General features: G+C 39.8%; 1 protein-coding gene across 1 annotated transcript; it reads left to right on the plus strand.

The window, feature by feature from the left end:
* The first annotated feature begins 257 nt into the window (after positions 1 to 257).
* On the plus strand, positions 258 to 21,924 carry LOC134166378 (suppressor of tumorigenicity 14 protein-like). Its single transcript, XM_062623985.1, has 17 exons — positions 258 to 561; positions 884 to 1,052; positions 1,694 to 1,818; positions 2,657 to 2,724; positions 4,089 to 4,270; positions 4,367 to 4,405; positions 5,164 to 5,383; positions 8,069 to 8,208; positions 9,721 to 9,818; positions 10,832 to 10,944; positions 11,835 to 11,968; positions 15,670 to 15,777; positions 16,855 to 16,974; positions 17,612 to 17,795; positions 18,223 to 18,494; positions 20,061 to 20,197; positions 21,619 to 21,924. Exons 1-17 carry the CDS (start codon positions 481 to 483, stop codon positions 21,775 to 21,777), a joined length of 2,349 nt encoding a protein of 782 aa, XP_062479969.1. The 5' UTR covers positions 258 to 480; the 3' UTR covers positions 21,778 to 21,924.
* Positions 21,925 to 23,622: the final 1,698 nt, after the last annotated feature.

The raw sequence follows: 23,622 nt of genomic DNA on the forward strand, positions 1-23,622 counted from the left end.
GCAATTACATTTATTGTGTGGTACTGGCCTGTGGCTGGAAAATTCAGGTGGTTTGTGGACCTGTGCTTTTCTTCTCGCTCATATATATTTCTGTGGATTCCACCAGGTATACATTAGAAGTTTCCTCGTTTATCTTGCTCTGGAACTTGTTATCTGTAAATTGCTTGCCTGTCCTTTGCATTCTGTCACAAATTATTTCCTACGCTTGTATTTCTGAAAGAGTAATGGATCTGTTTGGAAATTGAGATCCTACTTAGCCAGTTAGGAAAACAAAGACTTACAGTGATGGGAACTTCTCCTCCCCACCTTCTTTGATTGCAGATCGGCTGGCTCTGGCTTCAAGCAGTATGGCAAAGGTGAAATGAGAGAAGCCTGGAGTGCATAGTGGAGAGCAGCGCAATATTCTGGGTTATGCTGAAGAGATGAGGTTCATTTAGGGCTCTGTTATTAGGTTAGTCAAAAGGCATTTGTCAAGGCATCATGATACCAGCTTTCCCCTCCAGCCGGGTTTCTGTGTACAGCATACCAGCTCCACACGGCTCTGAGCAGGCTGCAGGGCAGGTAAGAGACACTGCTAGCTAAGCTTTACGGTAGGAACACAGTAAATGATCTCTCTGCCTACTCTGGTGTGTATTCACCTCTGTTCTTCATATGCAAACTGCTCCTAATGAAAGCGATAACAGATTTCCCCTTTGCTTATATAACTTGAAATGCATGCTGCAAGCAAGCAACAGAGAAATATAGGTTTTAGGTGTGACAGGGCTGATAACATGAAATATATTATCTCAATTTAAACCTCTTTACAAAAACTAAGAAAGTAAATACACTGTATGATAGCTTTTCTTTTGTTATCTTACTGATGCATTCCTGTGTCTTTCTCTAGGAAAGCCTGCATATTTGCTACTGCCCAGCCTACCAAGAAGGCTTGTGTCAGAAGTACTGCTTCTTCAAATGGATGAGGTCCTGTTTCTGGAGAAGATGGCTTCTAGGAATATTACCTATTGGCTTTTTAATACTTACAATAACCATACTAGTCCTGCACTACTCATTCTGTAAGAGTTATTCCCCAGCATGGTCTGGGTGGGATGGGTGTTTTTGTGCTGTGTGAATGATTACTATGGAAAAGCTCTGCTTGAAACAGCTAAGCACATAACGCATGTATAAACTACTCGCTTTCCCTTCTCCTTCATGACTTTGCTAAAGCAACAAAATGCACAATAATTAACAGATGGTAGTTGCACAAGAATAACAAAGGTATGTGTTTTCTCTCTAAACTCTTTTTTGTCTCTGCTTGTCAATACTGTTGTTGTTGTAACTGTCATCTTTCCCAGAACACATAGCAATTAAAGATCTTCTATTCCCTTTTTCCAGACAGAATGGGTAGGTAAATTATGTATGGTCTTTCCCAGATCTCAACAAACAGCTCTTAAAACTGCATCTCTCAGGAGGAGATAGCTGCAGTAAATGGAAGTTTAGCAATTGGAGCTTCCCGGTAGAAGCACCTGTCTGAACCTGTACCTCAATTCCTTTCCTTGCGACTGACTTAGCACTCTGGCTATTATTGGAAGTTTCTTTGAAGAGCTAATACCTACAGATGCCAAGGACAAACACATGCTTCTTCAAACCTCTTGTTCTGGAAGTTTTTCCATAATGTTCTTTGCTGTGCTCATCTTTTTATCCCTTTTTTCCTCAGCTCCAGCATTCTCCTTTATTTATATTGGTGGGAGTGTAGAAATTCCTAATGTGACTTACACAAGTGACTTCAATGATCCAAAGTCACAGAAATTCCTCCTGCAAGCAGAAGCGATCCAAAATTATGTAAGTTCCCCCATAAATACAGCAATAACTTCAAAATAGTTAATACAGAATTGGACTGGGAATGAGGAGAATACTCCGTTTAGTCACATAGGGGTTTTAAAACTAGAATGTGCCTCGATGGTGTACAGTTTTAGGAATGTAGTTGGAGAGCTGGGGCTTTTAATACCTATCCCCTAGGTAATAAAACCTGGGGGGTTTCAAGGTTATGGACAAATCCTCCTTCTTAAAGGAATTTGGAGTGTGTTTTGGTGTGGGTTTATTTGTGCTGTTGTTTTGGGTTTGTTTTTTAAATATAGCTCCAATTCAGTGTCTAACTTGGTTTTGTTTTCCCTTACCCCCTGCAACATTTGCTTTCTTGCACTTCATATGCAACTTCCTATTCATGAGATTAATACTCTTTCCTGGGTCCCTCTGAACAACAATCTTCAACACAAAGCAGTTCTCTGTTAGCCTCTACTTCTCAAAAGAGCTAATCTAAAGCTGCTTTGTGCAGAGCCAATACACACTGCTGGTGTCCAGATTATATGTTAGAAACTTAAAGACTGAAACAGAAATATAAAGGTATCCATAAAGACTTCTTTTTGATGGCTAATTTTCAAGAGCTGTCTCAATGGCCTTGAAATGTTATGCATCTGAAAAGGTTTTGGTTCTGGTTTTAGTGTAAATGAATGCACATTTCTGATTCATCTGAGACATTTTGTACGAAATACAAGTAGGGCTTGCAATATGAGGGATAAGGAAGAGGAAAGGAGGAAAAAGACAAATACTTTATGGAATAGGAGATGGTATTGATACTAAAATGTAATGCTTTACGTTTTCTTTTACTATTGCTTAACAGTTTGCAGAAACATATGAATCTTCCTTCTTGGGAAAGTATTACTTGAAGTCTGTAGTGGCTGCTTTCAGGTGGGTCCTGTTCCTGCATATGATATAAATTTGAGATATTCACTTGCAATAGTTTTATCTTTTTTCAATGGATTTTAAATGAATCTGGAAGAACACTGCAGATCTCTACAACAGAATGAGAAATGCACCTAAGTGTGAGAGCTAAAAGGGATGCTAATGGTGTGAATTCTGAATTGCCCTATAGAATCGGAGAGAAAAGCAACGTCTGATTAACTGTTCCTTGGTTTATAGATTTCTTTGTATTTTTTTTATCTGCTTTTCAATTTTGAAATTACAGTTTTAAATTACAGTTTCCTTTTTGAAATGACAATTCATTTCCTTGACTGCTTGCAGAATCTGGTCTTGCTGTGAAGTTCCTTCTTCCCGTCTCAATGCAAAAATTAGGAGCATAATTAGACAGGGCACTCTATTTAAGCTTCTCATGAGAAATATGAGTACACTGAGCAGATGGCTACTACTGTTTTGGTAGCATCCTAAAACTTCTGGAAGTCCAGTCCATAGGCTATTTTAACAGGAGTGTGATGGGCTCTCTTTTTATCATTTAAGTAGTACTTTGCATATGTAGAATCATAGAACAGTCAGGGTTGGAAAGGACCTTAAGATCATCCAATTCCAATCCCCCTGCCACGGGTAGGGACACCTCACATTAAACCATACCACCCAAGGCTCTGTCCAACCTGGCCTTGAACACTGCCAGGGATGGAGCATTCACAACTTCCCTGGGTAACCCATTCCAGTGCCTCACCACCCTTACAGTAAAGAACTTCCTCCTTAGATCCAATCTAAACTTCCCCTGTTTAAGTTTGAACCCGTTACCCCTTGTCCTATCACTACAGTCTCTAATGAAGAGTCCCTCCCCAGCATCCCTATAGCCCTCCCTCAGATACTGGAAGGCTGCTATGAGGTCTCCACACACATACAGGTTGTGCACATACAGATTGTCTATTTCAACAAGAATTATGTAAAATGCATGTATGAGCATAAAACTATCCTGTCATATGTTGCCACAGTCAACGAATATTAAAGAAAAATGTGTCTGCAGCTGTAATATGATCTTAAAAGTGTGTATTTATACTTCAAGGATGGAAATATCCAATTCCATAAAAGATATAAGGATTTGCTGCAAGGTGTAGCTTTCAATCTCAGCGTATAAGAGTTGAAGCAGCATATTTCCAAAGCATTTCTACCGTATAGAAAAAACAGTTGTTAAACAAGAGAGCTTTTGGCTCCCATGTTTAGCTGCAATTCTCTGCGCAGCAGTTCAACTGGCTATGTATTGTGCAAGCCAAAAATGCAGAGCAGTGGAAAGCACGTCCAAGACACTAATTAGAGTCTATTTATAATGCCCTTTTTTCCCTCCACAGTGAAGGAGAGTCTGGGCTTCGAGCTTACTACTGGAATACATTCTGGGCACCAAAGGATGTGGTTGCTTCTTTTCAAAACTTAACCCCAGTGGAAATAAAGAAAATCAGTGCTAAACAAGCAGCTCACGCGTTCAGTTCTTCTGGGGAGGAAGATTTTGATCTTGTTATGATGGAGCTTTTTGGTAACAATGTACCTGTCGTTTAGTACCTGTTCTGTCTATTTTTCTTTCTCCTGTTTGTGTCTTTGGCTTGTGTGGCTGATAGTTGTTAAATTTCAGTTTCAGATTCCACAGGATATGATGTGATGCTAAAATCAGGTAATGCTTCCATCCCAACTGGTTTCACTTTGGGGGAAAAAATCCTGTAACAGAAAAAAAGGCAGTTTCCTTGTTATTCTTGTATCTGGAAGGCCTACAAACCAAACCGGACCAGGGATTTCCCTGGCTTGTGTCCTAAATGAAAGCTGGGATGAAAATACCTTCCAGCTTTTGTTCTCATGTTCTGACTAGAATGGTTGAAATTTAATAGTTCCCACTGCATTGCAATGAGGTGTGGCTCCTTTACTTGGCATCTTTTAAAAAGCTAATACAAAATTATACGTAACTTATTTGCTTTGTGGCTAGATAATTGTGGTTGTACATAGTCAGTGACCAGACAAGTACTACAGAGCTTTAATTCACTTTGCCCTATTTATCCATATCAAGCACACATTGAGACTGACTTCATATACTTACTGCTCTTGTTGCATCCATGCAATGGATGAAGAGAAAATGGCAAAGGAAGCAGTAGGTTTCAAGCAGAGATGTAGCAGCTTCAGCCAAGTACCCTTCTGCTTGCTGAGTGTGTGATGAGCTGCTGGTGGGTTGGACATTGTACTTCCCTGGCCAAAGCAGGAGAAGCTGATGCAGCCTGGTAGGGACAAGGGGATGGAGTTGCAAAGGTAAGGATAAAAAAAGGTTAAAGTAGTCAAGAAGTGTGGATAGGCAACTTTTGCTGCCTATTCTGAAATTTTACCTAATAATTTATCTTTCAACTTAACAGTTTTTCAGCCACTGATCTAGCTTCTTTTGTATAGCAGCATCCTTTGACCTGTATGCCAGGCCCGGTAACAACAGGACTCTAACCCTGATGAATCCCAAAAAGTCTTTTTATCAATGGAGGCTGCGAGTTCCTTCTAACTATGTGGTGAGACTGGTAGTTATCACTTTGCATGGTGTCACTCCAGAGAGCTGTGCATCACACCATTTATCAGCATACGATTTCCTTCTTCCTCTGCAGAACAAGATCATTACAAGGTATGACAGTACAGAGAAAAGATGTTTTATTGAGCTGTACAGAAACTCTCTGAAACTGTAGTGATATCAAATTGATATTAAATGGGCTTCCATAATGCAAGAATCCAAGGGCAACTTAAAAATCTTGTATAGGGCAATAACAAGATCTTCTGTATTGTCCCTCCTCCCCACAGTGAATTAGGATAATAGGGTATCTTGAGCTCAAAGGCACCCATGAGGATCAAATCCAACTCCCTAAACCTCACAGATCTACCTACAACTAAACAATATGACTAAGACCATTGTCCAGATGCTCCTTGAACTCTGATAGAGAAGTGACCACTTGCTTGGGAACGCTGTTATGAATTCCTGCAGGGTTTATTCTACATTATGATTAATTTATAAGACTTTTTTTTTTCATAATAACTCAAAGAGATACCTCTTTTTTTCAGTGTTCTATTCCTTTTAGAAAATAATAGACTTGTTTTAAAGCAGTCCAGTCATAGCCAAATCTTTAATGATAACAGGGGTACTGTGTCGATGGCAGGCTCCATCCTCGGAGTCCCTGTGTAGTCCATTAGCATAACTGAGATTAGATGATATTTAACCTTCCGTAGCCACACAGCTCCCATTTTCCAGAGTCAAATCTCACATATGAACATGTTACCCACCCTGAGTCTGTCTTCATTAACAAAATAAACAAGTTTTAGAACCCGAGATGATTAGATGTTTTCAAGGGGGATGTTTTTTATAGAGGCTAGCTGAGCATGTGGGTTCAGTCAGGAGTGTTTGAAAAGCACTCATTTAGTAGTACCTTAACTTGAGAAGCTAACAGATTTATTTCTCTCCTTATGAAACACGACAAAAGAGCTTGTCATTGTTGGTGGACTGTCAGAAGGACAGCCATGGAAGTGAACACAGGGTTTGTGTAAGGAGCTAGTCTCAGACTGCAGCATAGCGCTGAGAATCCCATTCCTGATGGCAGGCTACATCTGCTCTGCTGCTGATTATGGGATTGTTACTGTTGCACATTATAAGGAATGGCTTTGCTTTTTAGGAACCAGAAAAGTAGAGTTGGCTATGTGCATGAAAACACCTGGAAGCTAGCAAAACCAATTGTGTACGACTTAACTTGTTCAGAGAACGTCAAAGCAGTAAGCTATGAGACATAAAGCTCAAGAATGTGCATTGATATCTATCAAAGAACCAGAACAGAATCTGATAATTTAAATTATGTTAAAATCCTAATGGTACTCAAGAAAAGTTAACTTCTTTTGGTTACTTTTGTTGCCACTCTAGTTATGTGTGGTTTTGCATATGCCTATTAAGTTTCTATTTCAGCTACAAACAGCTAGTGACATATTTTGGACAGATGTGGTAGAACTAATATCATTTCCAACATCCATGACAGCCAGAAATTACTGTGTTATAGCCATTATTCCCTGATGTTCAGGTCTAGGATCACACACAGTGACTAAAATGATTCTCACCAGTTGCTGCAAACTGCAGCACCAGAGTTGTTCAGTGACAAATACTAAAGAGTGAGTGAGCTGAGATTGTGAGGTGTAGTGTAAAACATCTCATGTCTACAACTCTTCTCATACGTGCTTGCCTTATTATTTGGGTTATACTGTGACAAGAGGTACAGCTACAAGACAAGTCAGGCATTCAGCTGGGTAGGACAGCACGATGCTCAAAGACTTCAACACGGCAGTGCAGAGGGGACTCAAAGTGTTGATATTGTTAAGGATTTGACAGGTATTATGATAAAAAGTATTTAGTAACGTCTGTGAAAGAGGCAAATCATAGATCCATTGACTAGTGCCTCACATGAAATGGGAGCAGGGAATAGCCAGCTAAAGCCAAAAATGACTACTTGTAGTTTTTTTAATGCTGTCACTCTGGATCTTGGTCGTGTCAAATAATAAGCCTGCGATGGAAATACTCTGCTATGGCAAGATCTAAACTTAATTACTTTCATTTGTTATGCATAGAAAAAGAGAAAACTTAGATTTTTTTTTCACACAGATTTGTAAGTTTAAGAGGAATCAAAAAATACTGTGGATTTCAAACTGGAATAAATACACAGGTGAATTTAAAGATGCAAGAAAGAGCATCTGAGATTACAAATGGTAGCTAGTTTTCAAGGTTCGTGATATAAATTAACTCCTTATGATTCAAACAAAAGAAGAAGGATAAGAAGAAGTAGTTGCCATGCATGGGGCTTCACATCTTGCCTGACAGCTTTTGTGATGTGAAACCAAGCTGAAAGTTAATGGACTGTAAATGCTTTGGGCTTGTTATCTATTGCATAGATAGTGCTCAGCACTGCTGCACTGCCACTTGTTGCCTTTTCAGTGCTACTTCTCAGTGTCTCTATCACTGCTGAAGTAACATAATCTGGCACTGCCTTTCTGGTGCTTCTGCAGGTCAGAAAATTCCAGGGCACCTGTTAGGCAAGAGTGTCGGTGATGCTCATCCAGGGTGAGGAAGGCTTAGTGCTGGGAAACTAATGTCTTGTGTGCTACCAATTGGGTGCAATACTAATAGGGAAGTGGTAGCCAGTGGAATGCTTCTGAAAGAACAGATGACCAGATGAGTGTTACTTCTGCCCCCTTTCTCCGCAAGGATGACTGGAATGTGGGAAATGTTTTCTTTTGGTTTTCTTTGATAGGGGTTTTTGATGCCATTTTTGGGATATTTCAGATGGTGTGGACCTGGGGCCTGGACTCCTCCTATTATACGTTTAACTTCATCGGGTAATGTAATGTTGCTTACCTTTTCACTGGACCAAAGAGAAGAAAGCAGCATTTTAAAAGCTCACTTTCAAGCTATTCCTAAAATCAGTAAGTGATTAATGGAAACAAGCATCTGATGTAAGCACGCTTATCCCTTTTGTCACCTCTAAAATCAAAACTAAGTTGATACAGCCTGGGTGTATTTGGGGAGATGGATTGATGGCATGTAAGTCATGGAATTATCATTCTCATCCACTGAAAGAATGTCCAGGCATTACTCTTAGTACACGGTAACACTGAGCAATGGCAGCAGAGCAGCCAGCCACATAGCACTACAGGCATTATATATCTAGGCAAAGCTAGATAGCCACTGTGACAGAGCAGCATTTGCATCAGTTTTGGCAATCCATCCCCAGCTTAGGGATGTGTCTTTAATGAAAAAGGAAGACAAGAGCAAGTCTCTAATATGTCTTTGATCCCTTTCTGAAAGCCCTGTTCAGTGTAGTTAACTGTATATGTACAGTGTATATCTGCAGTTATGAAAAGTGTATTCAAGACCCAAGCAGTATATTCTAAGCCTATGGAGTAATATGAATTTTGCAGGAGATCCTTGTGATCAGTGAAGTGTTTTGAGCAACAATAAATTGTTAATTTATAGGAGAAATATTTTTAAATTATTAATTTTTTTTAAAATGTTAATTTAAATTGCTTAAATTTAAATTGCTAATTTATAGGATAAAAAACAATTGCTAATAACTGTTAATGTTACAGGAGATATAAGAGCTTTTTTAAGGGAAAACTTAGCCACAGGTCCAAGTGAAAGAGTTCTAACTCATGGAACAAATTATAGTGGATAAGCTTCTCCAAAGCTTATACATTTTGGCTTCTGTCTCTGGTTAGGCAAATACTTATCTCATGCACCTTACAAGTTAAAGTTGTTTCACTCTTCTGAGGATGGGCATTCCAAAGGATGTGTAGCCTGGAATTTGCCACAAAACTTGGCTGTTTTCAAAGTTGTCTTCTTTTCTGTTATATTCATGTTTGCATTTACTCTGTTACCTAAAGGGAACTAAAGGCACTAAAGACTGGTTATGCAAGAGAGATCCTGATAGAAAATAAAACCTCAGAGGCATTGTTCAAATGTGGCATGAATTTTCAGACTGAGAACTGACACACACAACACCCTGGTTCATAGGGAATGAACCAGAGGTTTCACTTCAGGCTGCTTGCTTTGTAATGCTTGAAAAAGTCAATGAGGAAGGTCAGAAGTCAGTTGGAAGGAGGAGGTCTGTTGTGTCCACATTTCGTTGCTGTTTCCACCTACCATGAAAGAAGGGGAGTTTAGAAAAAAACCCCAAAACCAAGACTTTCAGTCAGGGTTGTTTTGTATTTAGCCTTTATGGTAATTTGATCCAAAAATAGGAGAAATTCAGTATGACGGGGAAGTGAAGTTACATGATTTTCTGTTAACACAGGCAAAATATGATATTAATACCATAACACTGTCACAACTGCTGCTTCTGTTTCTGTATGAAGAGGAGGTCCTAGCGAGTGAAGTAGGCTCTGCACTTTAGTCCAGTTGAGATAACTGCGTTTCTTGCTGATGTATTTCTCTCCCAGTATGTGGCGGTCATTATAGTTCCTGGAATGGGACGCTGAGTTCCCCTTATTACCCAAGTTACTACCCACCAAATATTGACTGCAGCTGGATCATCAGAGTAAGTGATGAGAAATCTTCTAGTGATGACTTTGCTTTATGTGATGTAAAACTGGGAGAAACGGCTTTTGTTGTGGGTGAAATAGAGGGAAAAGATGCTAAGACAACTGCACCTGACTTCTTAGGCACCCATTTTTTTTCCTGTCTGACCTACGAGTGCCAGTTATGGGAAGGAGTCATTGCCAGCTTCCAAAAGCTTGAGTTTTCGTAACAGAAACTAAGTGATGGGTAAGATGACAACTCCTAGCCGCCAGAGAAAATCGCTAATAATCAGGGCTTTGCTTCTATGTCAGAAAGAAGAAGGAGAAGGTCATTTAAATCATGCCTCATACGATGGATACCACACTGCATTTCCCTGAAGTCTACAGAAACAGGACTTCTCTGACTCATATACTCAGCTCTGGCTTTCCAGAAAGCCCTTTGGCTGGACTTAGAAACTGCTTATGATTTCCCCCAGCTTGCTGGTGTGTTGATCTGTTGCTCCATTAAGCGTTTTACTGCCTTTTTTGACTTTCCCTGGAAAAGGATGCTCATCATGTCTATGAGTTGGTAAAAGTCTCTACCTTTCATCTGCTCAATGAAAACTGGTAGCAGTTTGTAGCATAAAACTCTCACCTATATGCAGGAAAAGGAAGAAAAAGGCTTTCTAAAGCAAAGAGGTCATAGCAAAGAGGTCACTGAATGGCCAGCTGCCATAGACACCTTTAATCTCTTATTTAAGCTACTGGAGCACACAGCAGTACAAACACAGCACGAACCCCAAATACTGTGCTTTGCGCTGATTGCAGGAAGACTTACACACTTCTATCTGGCACAGTCTGGCCAAAGAATTTGGGTCTAAAAGGATTTCTATACATGTTTAAAATAGTGTTTTGGTTCTTCAAAGGTGATTTACATAATAAAAATGAAGTATTTTTAATCTGATAATAATCAAAATAGGATTTACCGTCTTAGAAGCACAGGTCTTTTAATTTTTGGATGCATGTGTCAGGATATTCGTCCTTTGATTTTTAGGCACCATTGCCTGGCTACAAGCTCTCCTTAAAAATCCTCATAATACAAATTCAAGAGAAGTCTCCAGGGTCCAGTAAATGTGATAAAGACTGGTTAGAAATTGATGGGGTTAGGTGAGTAAATACACTGTTTTCTGGCATATTAATTTGCACTTCAATGTTGAGCAACATACTGTACTTCAGCAAAAGATGTCTTGCCGCTTCCAGTGCAGGAAAATAAATGTCAATAAAAATTGGGTGCTTCCACTGAATTTCAGCAGAAGAATGCTCTTAATCCTGCCCTAATACTGATAATTTGCCATTATGTTCATTTAAGCATCCTGCTTTTTCTACAGTGTTAGGCACTCACTTGGTTGATCCCCTTAAGAGCAATGACATAGAAAACTGGGATTTTATGCAGTTGCAGTTGAAGTGTAAATTCCTGGCAGTGGTTTTGATGTTGGGGAAGAGCTTGTGGCATCTGAAGTTTCATTTTCTATGCTACTTACTCTTCGGTGATCATATTCTTTTCTGTAAATAAGATGTATTGCAATGTGTGTGCTTAGAACAAAAAAGCCCCGTGTCTCCCAAAAACACAAACAGCAAACACCAAACCTCAAAAAACCAGTATCCAGAGTATAGTGAAACCAGCATCAGCACTTGGATTGGGCTGTATGATTCCATATTCTATTACTGGATTTGTAGCCTTTTGGCTTGCAAACCTAAAGGGGAAATCTGAGCTCAAGCATGCTTCAAAGTGGTTTGTGTTTCTAAGGCAGACTCTGACATGGGTTGTCTTGCTGTGTTTGTTTCAAAGTCTACTAGTCCCAGAAAAGTTGTGGAGTGGAAGACATTTGTAAGTAGGCTTTCTAGTACTTCTGTTGTGATGTTTTAACGCTAAAAGATAGCTGATCTTTCTTATTTTAAAGCTTCTGGTGTTGGTACCCTTCATTAAAAGGAGAGGTAGCTGGATGGTAATGGTCTGTTCGGTTAGAAACAGATTACTCTCGCTTTTGCCTTGCTAGATACTGCAAAGCTCTTCCTGAAAGCAACAGAAACAGAGAATACGGTTACTCTGTCGCAATCAACTTCCATTCTGACGAGCTAGTCACCCACAGAGGGTTTTACATTGAATACAAAGCCTTCAGTCACGCAGACCGTGAGTAAGCATATACTTCATTTTTTAAGGAGCAACCTTCGAGAAACCTTGTCAAACCAACCACATACAAATCAACCTGCCTTTTCTCCTGAACCTAAGCGCAACAGATCAATGTTGAAATGTTATGATGTATCTGATTGAACAAATAAATGCACAAAATTAGGTAAAAGATGCTTTTAGATGTTAGCACTCATTTTCTAACTTTTCACACCACTTCTGTAAAATGGGAAGTAAAATTTCCCAGTTTCTCTGGATCTAATTATTTGTCACTTTGCCAAAGTCTTAAAATAGCCAAGCTGCACCATGAAAAGAGCACAGCAGAGAGCCTCTAAGCATGACTCTTGTGCCAACAGGAGTTAACAATGAATAATTCATCTTCGTTTTAAAATCACAACTCAGCATGCTTTGGATGAGCTTCTAGGTTTAGACAGATTAAGTTTCCACTGAGAGTCGATGAGGACCCCTTGCTAGCAGGTATTGCAGGAATACGATTGGGTTTCTTACACCCCTTTCCTGACTCCCCAGTCTCTGCACTTTTGGGTAAGCGTTAGGTTTTTTTGGGCGCTTCTAGAAGGTGGAAGAGGGATTTTCATACACATATTTGTGATATTTCTTAGAAAAGATGCATCTGCAATGTATTATTTGCAAATACCTTCTCTTTCCTTTACCCAGTTGACATCCATTGCTGTTTGCCCTAGTTGACATCTAAGTAGCTAAAGTTCTCTGTGATTTCAAGAGATCAGTTCAGTTTGTGAAACCTCTTCAGATCCTCAGCTTGTCTGAGTATAGTTCTGAGTATTGTTGCTGACTTGGAAATATTTATGTATTAAGGTCCCTGGACTAGATTCTTGCTTCATGTACTCAGTCATTCTATAGGATTCATATTTTCAGGGGTTTCCTTTTCTACCAACTTGTGTCTCTTTCTAATGGAAAAAGTTAAAAACAATGCTGTGTTCTATTGTTACTGTGCTTACTGCCTCAAAACCAGCTCAGAGATGAGTGAAAGCCTAAAAGTACCTTGGTTTTTTTTGTTGTTTTGTTTGGTTGGTTTTGGGGGGCTTTTTTAACAGAGAGAATCCCCAGTCTTTATTACACTTTCTGTGTGCTCTGCTCCATTTCTACAACTGAGCCAGCGATGAGGTGACACAGAGCCGTGTAGCTCACCTTTAGCCACAAGGTTAAGGACCTGTATTAAGACCCATCAGGAGGTGCAGACTAGTCGTGATGTGTCAGTATGAAGTTGATACTGAGAGAGCAGGATGTATTGAGAGTGCTGGTCTTCCATTATAGCCTTGCCTGTAGCAATAGTAAGGGGCAGGGGGGGTGGAATTTTCTCCCACATCTTTAGTGCCTGCAGTCACCCACTTCAGATCAGACTTTTCCATTGTTGAAAGCCTACCAAAACACAGTTATTAGAAACCACAGGCACTGATCTGAGTTCAACTGGGAAGCAAATGCCAGCTGTTGGTTGAGTAACTTCAGAGAATGGTGAAAAGAACATTAGAGAGCCTCCAGCTTTGAGCTAGTGCTGGTTGTGTAGAGTGTGCTTTCCTCCCACCAGCATCACATGCAAGGCAGTGAGGAGGGCTAAATGACTCCGGATTGGAACTGATTAAATAAAAGTGGGACAAATGTGTTTAGAGCTTCAATGTGATTCAGCTGTTAATTTGTTTGTGGTGCTGGAGGGGAAATATTTTAAGTTAGATTGACCTGGGCAGAAAAAAAAAGTATTTTTGGTTACTTTCTCTTTCACAGTTCTTATTTTTAGACATGCCAAGAAAAAAAAGAAAGAAAAGTGGAAGAAAATATTTTTTATATATTTCAAAGAGATACCTTTGCATTAATATCGGTTGTTAATTAAAGTGAAAGTGCAATGAATTCTTGGTGAAAGGCTGCTTCATAATGGAACTGCTAGATTTGAGATGTGTTTGATAAAGCATTTGCTCACATCAGACATGAAGATGGAGTGTAGTAGCACAGAGGTGAATTCTACAGCATTTTAATATCAGGAAATTTGTATTGCTAGTACTACAGAGAGTGCCTTGTTTTGACTTCTAGCATCACTAATCTCCCCCCCCAAGCCCTTAGACGCTCTTGTGTAACATATATTACCTTGACATACTGAAGAGGTGTTTACCATCAGTAGTAACTATATATCTGTGCTGAATCATTTAGAATCAGGCAATGAATGTGAATTTCATTTTCTAAGTCCATTTAGGTGAGTATTGATTCGTTTAACTCGGATTGCTTGATAAAAATCGTTGGCAGATAAGGCCAAGTAGGATAGGATTTCCTGTTTTTCATTCAATTTAGGTTAAAAATGCCACCTAGCTTTGTTTTTTTAATAGCCATTTTAATATTTCTCCATGGTACAGTTCTGTGTTAATGCATTTAGACTGCAACAGCATTTCTAGTGCCATTAGTTTCTTACTTTTCTGGCTTGTCCTTAGGTGTGAGGATAGAACGTGCATTCTTTCAAGCAGTCAGTCTTAAAGCTGGAAAGGCTGCTCAGATGGTAGTGATGGACTAGACTGTGGTAGGGCAACTATTTCATGTTTGTGTCCTCCTGTAAACAGTTTCCTCCATGAAGCTTTGAGACTGCTGAAATGATCTCTAAAATATTGGCAGCTATCTTTAAGATCACATGAAGGATGTGGTGAAGATCTAAAAGGCTGCAGAGGAGGTGCACTGAGTAACGTGTTTGAAGAGTGGGAGAACAGAATAAAACAGGCAGGCGATTTTACACTGATCTTTACAAGTTAAGCTTCCAAAACCAAATAAAGCAACAAGTAGTCAAAGTAAACTATTTGTAATCAGTGAAATAGATGTCAAAAACCAGCATGAAGGTTTTAACTTCATTTCGGTTCTCTGCTGTGGCAAGATAAATAGAGCAGAAGTTGTACTTTGGTGCTGCTTTGTGTGACAAACTTATCAGTAAGTAAAGGAAGCATTGTGAGAAAAAACCAGACAAAGCTGCTTCCAGAGCATGATTGCCAATGACTCCACCAAAATGGAAAGGTATTATTGTTGTCATTCTGCCAGTGTCTGTTCTGTGTATTTTTTTGTTAGTGATCTAAGTGATAGATTGGAGAAGATTCTTGTGAAATAGGCAAAGTGCCACATCATAGAAAGAGGGATGTATTTAAACAGCTGATCCTGACAAGCTGGAGAATGTATATGGAGAAAACTATATTCCACTCAATAAAGACAAGAAATGAGCTTAGGTGATCAAATACACATGTGGATTCCCTAAGTTGCTTTTTTCAGCTGAAAAATGGGGGTGACAGTAGCTCAAAAGCAGATTTGAAAGTCAGAGTTACATGATTTTTTGTGCTTTGTGTTTGTTTGGTGTTTTGTCGCTTGGACTTGTTGGGGTTTTAAGTGCCACAGTTGATCTTCCCAGTCACCAGTGAGAAGGCTTCAGCTGAAGTATTATATCCAGACTGCCCTGAACACCAAAGATAGGGAACAATGAAGAGCAGCCAGAAAGATTGACTGGAAAGTAATCCATGGTCAGAGAGAGCAGCACAAGTGAAGTAATGCAATAAGTCTCTGTCACTGGAGGCTACCAAAACCAAGGTAGACTAGTGTTTGGCAGAGATGGCACAGTAACATCAAGGTGACCTCTGGCAGGGAGTGTAGCATATGGCTGCTAGCCAGCTATTGGGATTATAAAGCATTTATAGACCTTTCTTCTTCAGGTTGTAATCCAGAACGGTTGAACTGTGGTGATGGGAAGTGCAAGCACCAGTACAAGACTTGTAAAGATGATGACAGCTGTGGGGAGGACAGCGATGAAAACAACTGCTGTAAGTATACATTTTTAGCTATTTTCCAAAAGATGGTGGAAAGCAGAAGCAGGAATATATTTATTTTAATGGATTAATGTAGTAGTTCTATGTATCTTTTTCACAGCATGAAGTACAAGTTTCATAATGATGGAAAATATCCCCAGCAGAGTACAACTTCTTAGGAAAGTCTAGACAAGAAGTTAATGAAGCAAAACCCAAGCTAACAGTGATTTTAATTAGCTGACCTAACTACAGTGTGCTGGTGATTCTGTTAGAAGAGCACTTTCTCTGAGCAACAGCCAGATTAATACCAAATAATGTAAGGGAGAGAGGCATCATAGCTTTGGAACCTCTGCCCTTTGCTGCATGTATGGTCTCTTTCACTGTAGATCCACCATGGTTTACAGACATCGCTGGTACTACTAATGTCTCCCTAGTGACTTGTTGCATTTTGTCTTTGTAATTCTTGCCTTGACTTGAATCCTTGAGTTAGCCAGGGGTATCTCCTTGTTTGTTGGAAAAGCAAATAAATCCACTGTTCATGGGTCAGTGTAAACAAGTGACAATGAGAATGACAGTAACGGAAGCCTATTGCTGAGATCTGTCAGGATTCCCTGTGAATCCTGTGAAACTGTGATAATCCTTAGCCAAAAAAAACTTATTGGAAGCAGGTATAAAGCTCCTCCACAATTTTCTCAACTTTTACTTAATAATAAAAAGGTTGACTTCTAGGTGACATCTGCTGTGAAGCTTCATGATCTGTAATGCCAGTAGGGCTGGTGAAGCTAAAACAAGCCTACCTTGGTTGGTTTAGAGTTAAGTAACATGGAAATGAGAACAGCAGAAGGCTCCTCTGTCTTTTTCCCTATGAACATTGGAGACCAAAATTAGCTTGGCTGTTAATCAAACTGGAACATTCCTCCTCTCCGCCATCTATAGAGGGACCAGTTTATACCAGTACAGACTATGACTTCAAGCAGACTGGAATATGTAGCTTTGAGCAACTTTTATCGCATAGGTTGAAAGTACAAGTTTATTTTAATCACTTGAAACCGTGGCTCCAAACATGACGCTGTCTTCTCCAAATTATTTCAGCCTATGAAAGCTGCTCCCCTTACGCATACAAATGCCTCAATGGAAAATGCTTGCTGAAGCCAAATCCTGAGTGTGATGGGAGAAGAGACTGTGCTGATGGATCTGATGAAATGAACTGCGGTGTGGTAACATTTGTTTAAAAATGAATGACTTTGGGAAACTGAGTCAGGAATGTGTGCTGTGGGCAAGCATTATTGGACTAAGACTCTATTAAATCAAATATGAATTAAAGAAATTAATCTCCTGCTAACATCTCTATGAAAGTGCCTGCCTTGAACTTTGCACTCTTTCATTTTAAATCCACTGATCGAGTCTGTCTATGATGACTTATTTGAAGCAATGCACTCTTCCAGGGTAAGCTGGTAGGTCTTAGTGCTTGGGTTTTGCTGAATGAAATGCAGTCAAGGAGCTGTACTCTTTGTACGTACTCTTGTGTAAGGAAAGAGAAGATATGAGGCTTTATTCAAACCAGATTTTGGAACAACCCAGCTTAGAACTGTGCTGAAATATCTTTTTGAGTTACTAACCTCTTCAAAAAGCTGAAAGGGAATATAGATAATAACGGGTTTATCAATGGCCTGCTTATTCAATGAAACTGTGCAAGCACGCTTAACCTTTTTACTGATTGCACAGCAAGAAAATACTTCTTATTTCCTAACAGCTTTGAGGAGTATGGATAAAAATTCATGTATTAAGCATAATAAAGTGAAATGCCCTTGTGTTTTTTGTGATGATTTTATTAAATTATCTCCATTAGCTTGTGGAAGACCCCAGCTGATGAAAACCAGAATTGTTGGAGGTGAAGACGCAAGATCTGGAAAGTGGCCTTGGCAAGCAAGTTTGCACATGGGAGCACATGGCCATGTGTGTGGTGCATCTCTTATTTCCAATAGGTGGCTCCTATCTGCTGCCCATTGCTTCCTGGATTCTGATTCTGTGAGGTATGAGGAAGTTACACTGTCATAGAGTTAGGATGAACACCATAAGGCAGGAATTTTCTCACTAAAAGCTATGGTCTTTCCCCCAAGAAAAGAACTATTTATTGATAAGTGGAGTGTTAAACTTGCCGGTGTTCTGTTTGGGTAGTGTAAATTGAAGACTTACTTTCTCATTGTGTCAAGGAGTCAGCTTTTCTGCCTCCTAAAGCATAGTGCCTTGCAAGGAATAGGTCTTATAGCTCCAGGAAAACAGTATTTTCAAAATAGTAAGTAAAAATGTTTCTTAATAGTTTAGGAGATGGACACCATCATTCTACTTGATCCATTTGGTTTTGTTGAGTTCCATTAAATACTGAAAAGCAGATAAAAGGGAGTGAAGTGACGCCACATTACTTTGTAATGGGACATTCTAAAAACATTCTCTTTACAGATACTCCATTCCTTCGGGATGGAGAGCATATATGGGCTTACGTACTGTTACTGAAAAGAGCAGTCGTGTGGCTATGAGATCAATCAAAAGGATTGTTGTCCACCCACAGTATGACCACTCTACCTCAGACTATGACATTGCCCTGTTGGAAATGGAGACTCCTGTATTCTTCAGTGAGCTGGTACAGCCCATTTGTTTACCCAGCACCTCTAGAGTATTTGTTTATGGAACTGTCTGCTATGTAACTGGCTGGGGAGCCATAAAAGAAAATAGTATGTTCCTTTCCTGGATTTACTTCTTGCAAGTTTGGCTTCGTGTTAAACTCTAGCAATGAAATACTTAAAGTTGTAACACAAATACCTTTGGTTCACTTAGTAGGTCTATAAAAAGCTAGAAAATGGCCCCTTAGCTGCAGTCTGTCAGTTCTAAATGTCTGCTTGGGTGGCAGGTGATAGATGACTATTGTTAAGTATTCAGGAGTCGCAGACAATTGAAAACCAAATGACCATAGGTCTGCAAAAATGTGCTTATTTTGATGTTCATGGCTCGTTTTATCTAGTGAATGGCTCATAAGCAACCTTACAGGTAAAGAAAACGGTGATTTGCAATTATTATAGAGAAAGAAATTGCCTCTGAGACTGTGTTTGACGATATGAGGCCATGAACAGCAATAATTGCAGAAGTATTGTTTAAGATCTTTTTGTTTTGCCTTAACCAAAGGCAATTTAATGTATGCCCCATGAAGAGTTTTGCCTCTGTGCAGCTTGGAGCAGCAGGCTGCAGTGGAGAGGCAGGAAAAAAAGCAAGCAGTTGGAGAGGGGAGGTGGGGGATCCCACAGGATCTTGGCCCTGTTTCAGCATTTAACAGGAGCCAGCTTTGGAATCTGGGCTTAGCTTCTCAGAATCGCAGTGGCCCCCAGGATTGTGCTGAGACCTAGGTCCTTGTGTTTGATCAGAAGCCATTTGCTATGGTAATTCTGGCTTTCTTAACACACCTTTTTAAAATAATAATATTAAATCTAGATAATAAAGTAAAAGCATAATGAAATATTAATGGTTTTACAATTGATGTCTTCTTACAATAACTTCCTTTTCAACAAATGTAAGTAATACTTAAATGTCAGTACAATGGCATGTGAAAAAAACTGCGTATTTTTCTATCTTACCCATTTCATTCCCAACCCATCATCAGAGATGAATAAGCAAACAAGCCAAAGCCCAGTGCTTCCTCTGACCATTCAGGTATTGAAAGGTTATGTTCACCATTAGCCAGAACATTACTGAGGATATTCAACTGAGGACACCAAGACTATAGTACAGAATTAAGCTCTTAAAATCACTTGTGAGTTACAAATTTAGTGCTTCAAAATTATTTATTGTTCCCATCTCAGCTTCATTCCTCAGCTCCTTCCACAGAAGTGAGAGGATAGAGATGAGCATAGGAATGTCATTTAGTAGGACTTGGGCAATGTTCCAAAAACAACCATAGTGTAAATAACAACAAAAAGCTTTGGGCATAGTTTGAAATGGCATTCAAAACCAGTCGCACTGTGTGGAGTCTTATAACTTGCATGGCTCTTCTACTACTTTCTGACAAAACAAGCTCGTAAGGATAAGGACTAAGGAAATGGAAAGGTGATGGATGGAGAACCTCTGTCTAGACAACAGCTTTGAAAAGCTGAGGGCGGGCAGCAATTGAAGGGAGGGGGGAATTACTCTTCTGTCATCAGCTGGGTAGATTTTGAGTTTGGAGTTATTCTCTGTTGTTTGAGGTGCTATCTCTGTTAGCAATCTCTATCTCCATAACCTCTGCAATACTATTGGTATTTTTTTAATAGGTCATCTTGCCAAAACACTGCAAGAAGCTCGAGTGAGGATAATCAACCAAAGCGTTTGCAACAAGCTGTATGATAATCCTATCACATCACGTATGCTGTGTGCTGGAAATCTTAATGGTGGTGTTGATGCATGCCAGGTAATCTAGAACTTGTCAAAACCCCACAAAAGAATATTTGCTCTCATTGGAAAACTGTTCAAAGCTGTGGGCTGTTGGCAGTTTGTTGTTCAGGGGCATTATTCATTAGTAGTAAAGTGAGATGTCTTGAGTGTGTGTGGTTAACTTAACATGGCAGTTGAAGGGTATCCAAAATAAGGAAGGAAATTTGACATAAATATCAAGTACCTTTCATCTTTAGAGGATGCAATACTCAGAGTGAGAAATAAAACTTTTACTCTTTCAGACTCTGTTTTCTCATCACTCTAGGCTGTTCTTTCATCTTGGCTCCTCTGTTTTTAGGATCCTCCCTCTCTCCACCAGCTTACAGCCCCTTCACTCCTTCCTAACTAGCTGTGTAATTGGCCAGACTGCATAGCCTTCTGTCTCAAGTCACTTTGAGATCAGCCTCTTGGGTTATCACAATTGGCAGTATGACAGCAGCCTGAGACTGGGGAAGAACTGTTGTGGCTCTTTTCTTATTTCTTGATAATTTTGTTTGGTTTGGTGATGAAGGCTTTCTGATGTTACCCTTTTTCATGGTACATGGCTTTCTTCTGACCCCTTCCACGGTTTAGCTCCAAGCAAACCCCAGCAACATCCCAGGGTCAACTTGGAGGCTGAGGAGTGCCTTGTATGCATCAGAAACAGCTGCAGAATGAGCTGTGCTCATAAGTGCTCAGAGTTCTGTGGAGTGGGGTGTTTACAGAACGCATACAAGGTTAACACAGCGAAGGGCACAAAGCATTGTGAGCCCAAATGCAGCTTGACCCTGTGAACTGAGCTAAATGGCCATTTTTACTTTCCTACATTGCTCTACAGGGCTGCGTGCTCCCTTTGAGAAGCCAGTTTTTATTTGCACTTTCCTTGGTCTTTGTTCCTTCCTCTTATCTATGCATGTGGACACAGTCTTGATTATGAAACCGCTGAGAATACTTGATTGTGCCCGGGTTTGTTTTATTTCATTTGGTTGGGTGCGTGTGGTATCTTTCTGTTCCTATTTAACACGCAGTATAAGAGTTCTGCCTTCAACCTGTGAACAGTCTATGGTCAAACGGTAGCAGAATTCCTGCTTTCCCTCCCTGTTGTCTCCTCTCCCCATTCAACCTCTCATCAGGCACCTTAAGAACCCTGGAATGAGACATTAGCAATGAGTCTTTGTAAGAACTACTTCTTGCCATTGTTTTATATCCATGAAGGTGCTACTTCCGTAAGGTAAAACAAATTAAAGGAATTTGACATCTAGCTGGTACACTCTATCCAGAAATAAGGTTCTAATATTAAATTTGGATTTGAGAAAGAGGGGCAGGAATTTACTGTCTTTGAATAACCTAACCTTTGTTACAGTTCTCTCTGCGTGTGTATGTGTGCATGCACTAATGGCTGGACTCCCTTCATTTCAGGGAGATTCTGGAGGTCCCTTGGCCTGCACAGGAAAGGGAAATAGATGGTACCTTGCTGGTATTGTGAGCTGGGGTGAAGGATGTGCTCGACGCAATCGGCCTGGTGTATACACTAAGGTGACAGCACTTTATGACTGGATTCGTCAGAATACAAACTGATGTGCCAAGGAGAAAATGCAGATCATCTCCCATATGAAAGCTGCTTCCTAAAGCAGTCTGTCACACTGATGATAGAACATGAAATGCCACTGGCTGTTTCTTCATGAAAGAATGTGCACTTTCTTAATGAAGAAACTATAATGTGCTGTTCACTGCTTGGATTCAGAGCAACTTCAGATTCCCTATGGATTCTTCTTTTTTATCCCCAGCAGCAGACACAGCACAACCGTAAAAACAACATAAAATGTATTAAGACCTGTCACAAAATACAGCCAAATCTCTCTTTTGTGAATCTTCTCCCCTTTTCCCATCTCCTTTGCTGCCTATATATCCATGTTTCCACTTACACGTATGTAGATATTCATGGCCACATCCCATATATACTCAACTCATATATGACCTTAGTAGTGTAACAGGATTCTAAACATAAATTGTTATTTCATGTTTCTTGAAAATACAAATACTATAATCAGTATAGTGTGAAAAGCTGAGATTAACTAATCCTCTAGTTGTGCTACCACTGCATGACTCTACCTTCTGGGCTGTTAACTCTCGTGCTTTCCTAAAAACACCAAATATATATCTCACAAATGTTAGGATGTAAGAAATTTTCAATCAAGAACTGGAAGAGCATCATTTGGGTGCATTTTGGGTGGCATGGTTTAGACGGAGGTGTCCCTGCCCGTGGCAGGGGGATTGGAACTGGATGATCTTAAGGTCCTTTCCAATCCTAACTATTCTATGATTCTAATTAGGTTTTTTGTGATGATGTTGAAATAAGAGGAGAGAAATACTCAGTTTTAATTAATTAAACAAAAGGCAACTTCAGTTCTTTTTGACATTACCTTTGCCATTCAAACATAGTTGTAGGGTCTGATGTTTGCAGTGTGTTACAAGTGTATTTCTGCAGCTCTGTCTCCTGCATGCTTTGTGAACTTTTAGCATGCTTCTGATGGGTTCACACTGATTCTCCTGATGTCCTTGATCTGCAGCAAGCAGAATTTCAGTGTCAGGTCTTTTGTTTTATATCTCTTCCTGAGCTGTGCTCACGTGGTCACACTATATTGAAAGGGACATAAAAGGAAAAGGGATTTATGTGTCTGTATGTGTCCTTGGAATCAAAGATAGTGGAAGAGGAAATGACAGCCACACTCTTTAACTCTAGCAGTAAATCTAGCTTTGATAATCATAACCTCCTGATTGGCAGATCAGCCCAAATCAAGATTATTTAAGGTTACCAAAGCTGTTTATGGGACTTAGGAATGCTGGCATTGAGTTTAATGAAAGTTCTGTCTTGATGCTCTTTAAGTTGTGCTCAATATTTGGAAGTGTTGAGTGTTCACCTTTAACATATTAAGAAACAAAGAATTTCAATACCAATCATTGCTGTCCCCACAGCACCCTTCTACTGTACGTAAATGTGTGATCCTTGTTTAGTTTTAGACCCACCACAGCATCATGTGAGGAAAACACTTCAATGAGCTAGCACTGTAATCTGCAGGCAGTGAGATTTCCATGTCTAACACTGATACTGCTTTTCCTTCTTTCCTTGCCCTAGTGGTGGGCATTCCCACTCCCTGCCCACCATGGTTGTGTCAAACTTGCTCTGTAAACTACGCTCAAACCTATACTTTAGGGGGTTTAGTATCTCTAATGACTAGCCAGTCATTCACCTCTTTTTAATAAACACATGGTAAAAATGCAAGTGGCTGTGATTTATTCATTTGCTTGTGCCTCTGAAACTCTAATCCCCAGGTGAAATCAGAACACATTTCATTCTTGGAGGTTCCTCTTTTTGTAACGCTGAGGCTAACTTGCCTATTTACTGAAGTGCACATTTAAGGG

This window comes from Pezoporus occidentalis, unplaced genomic scaffold (assembly GCF_034315485.1).
Source record: "Pezoporus occidentalis ecotype Australia unplaced genomic scaffold, CSIRO_AGI_Poc_V1 ctg26, whole genome shotgun sequence".
Taxonomy (NCBI): Eukaryota; Metazoa; Chordata; class Aves; order Psittaciformes; family Psittacidae; genus Pezoporus; species Pezoporus occidentalis.

What these genes read in the sequence shown, in the direction of transcription:
- LOC134166378 (XM_062623985.1), top strand. Translation starts at nt 481, where the DNA reads ATGATACCAGCTTTCCCCTCCAGCCGGGTTTCTGTGTACAGCATACCA. An exon ending in TCTGTAGTGGCTGCTTTCAG is followed by an intron (nt 2,725 to 4,088) that starts GTGGGTCCTGTT and finishes TTCCCTCCACAG; the next exon opens with TGAAGGAGAGTCTGGGCTTC. An exon ending in GGGAGCCATAAAAGAAAATA is followed by an intron (nt 18,495 to 20,060) that starts GTATGTTCCTTT and finishes TTTTTTTAATAG; the next exon opens with GTCATCTTGCCAAAACACTG.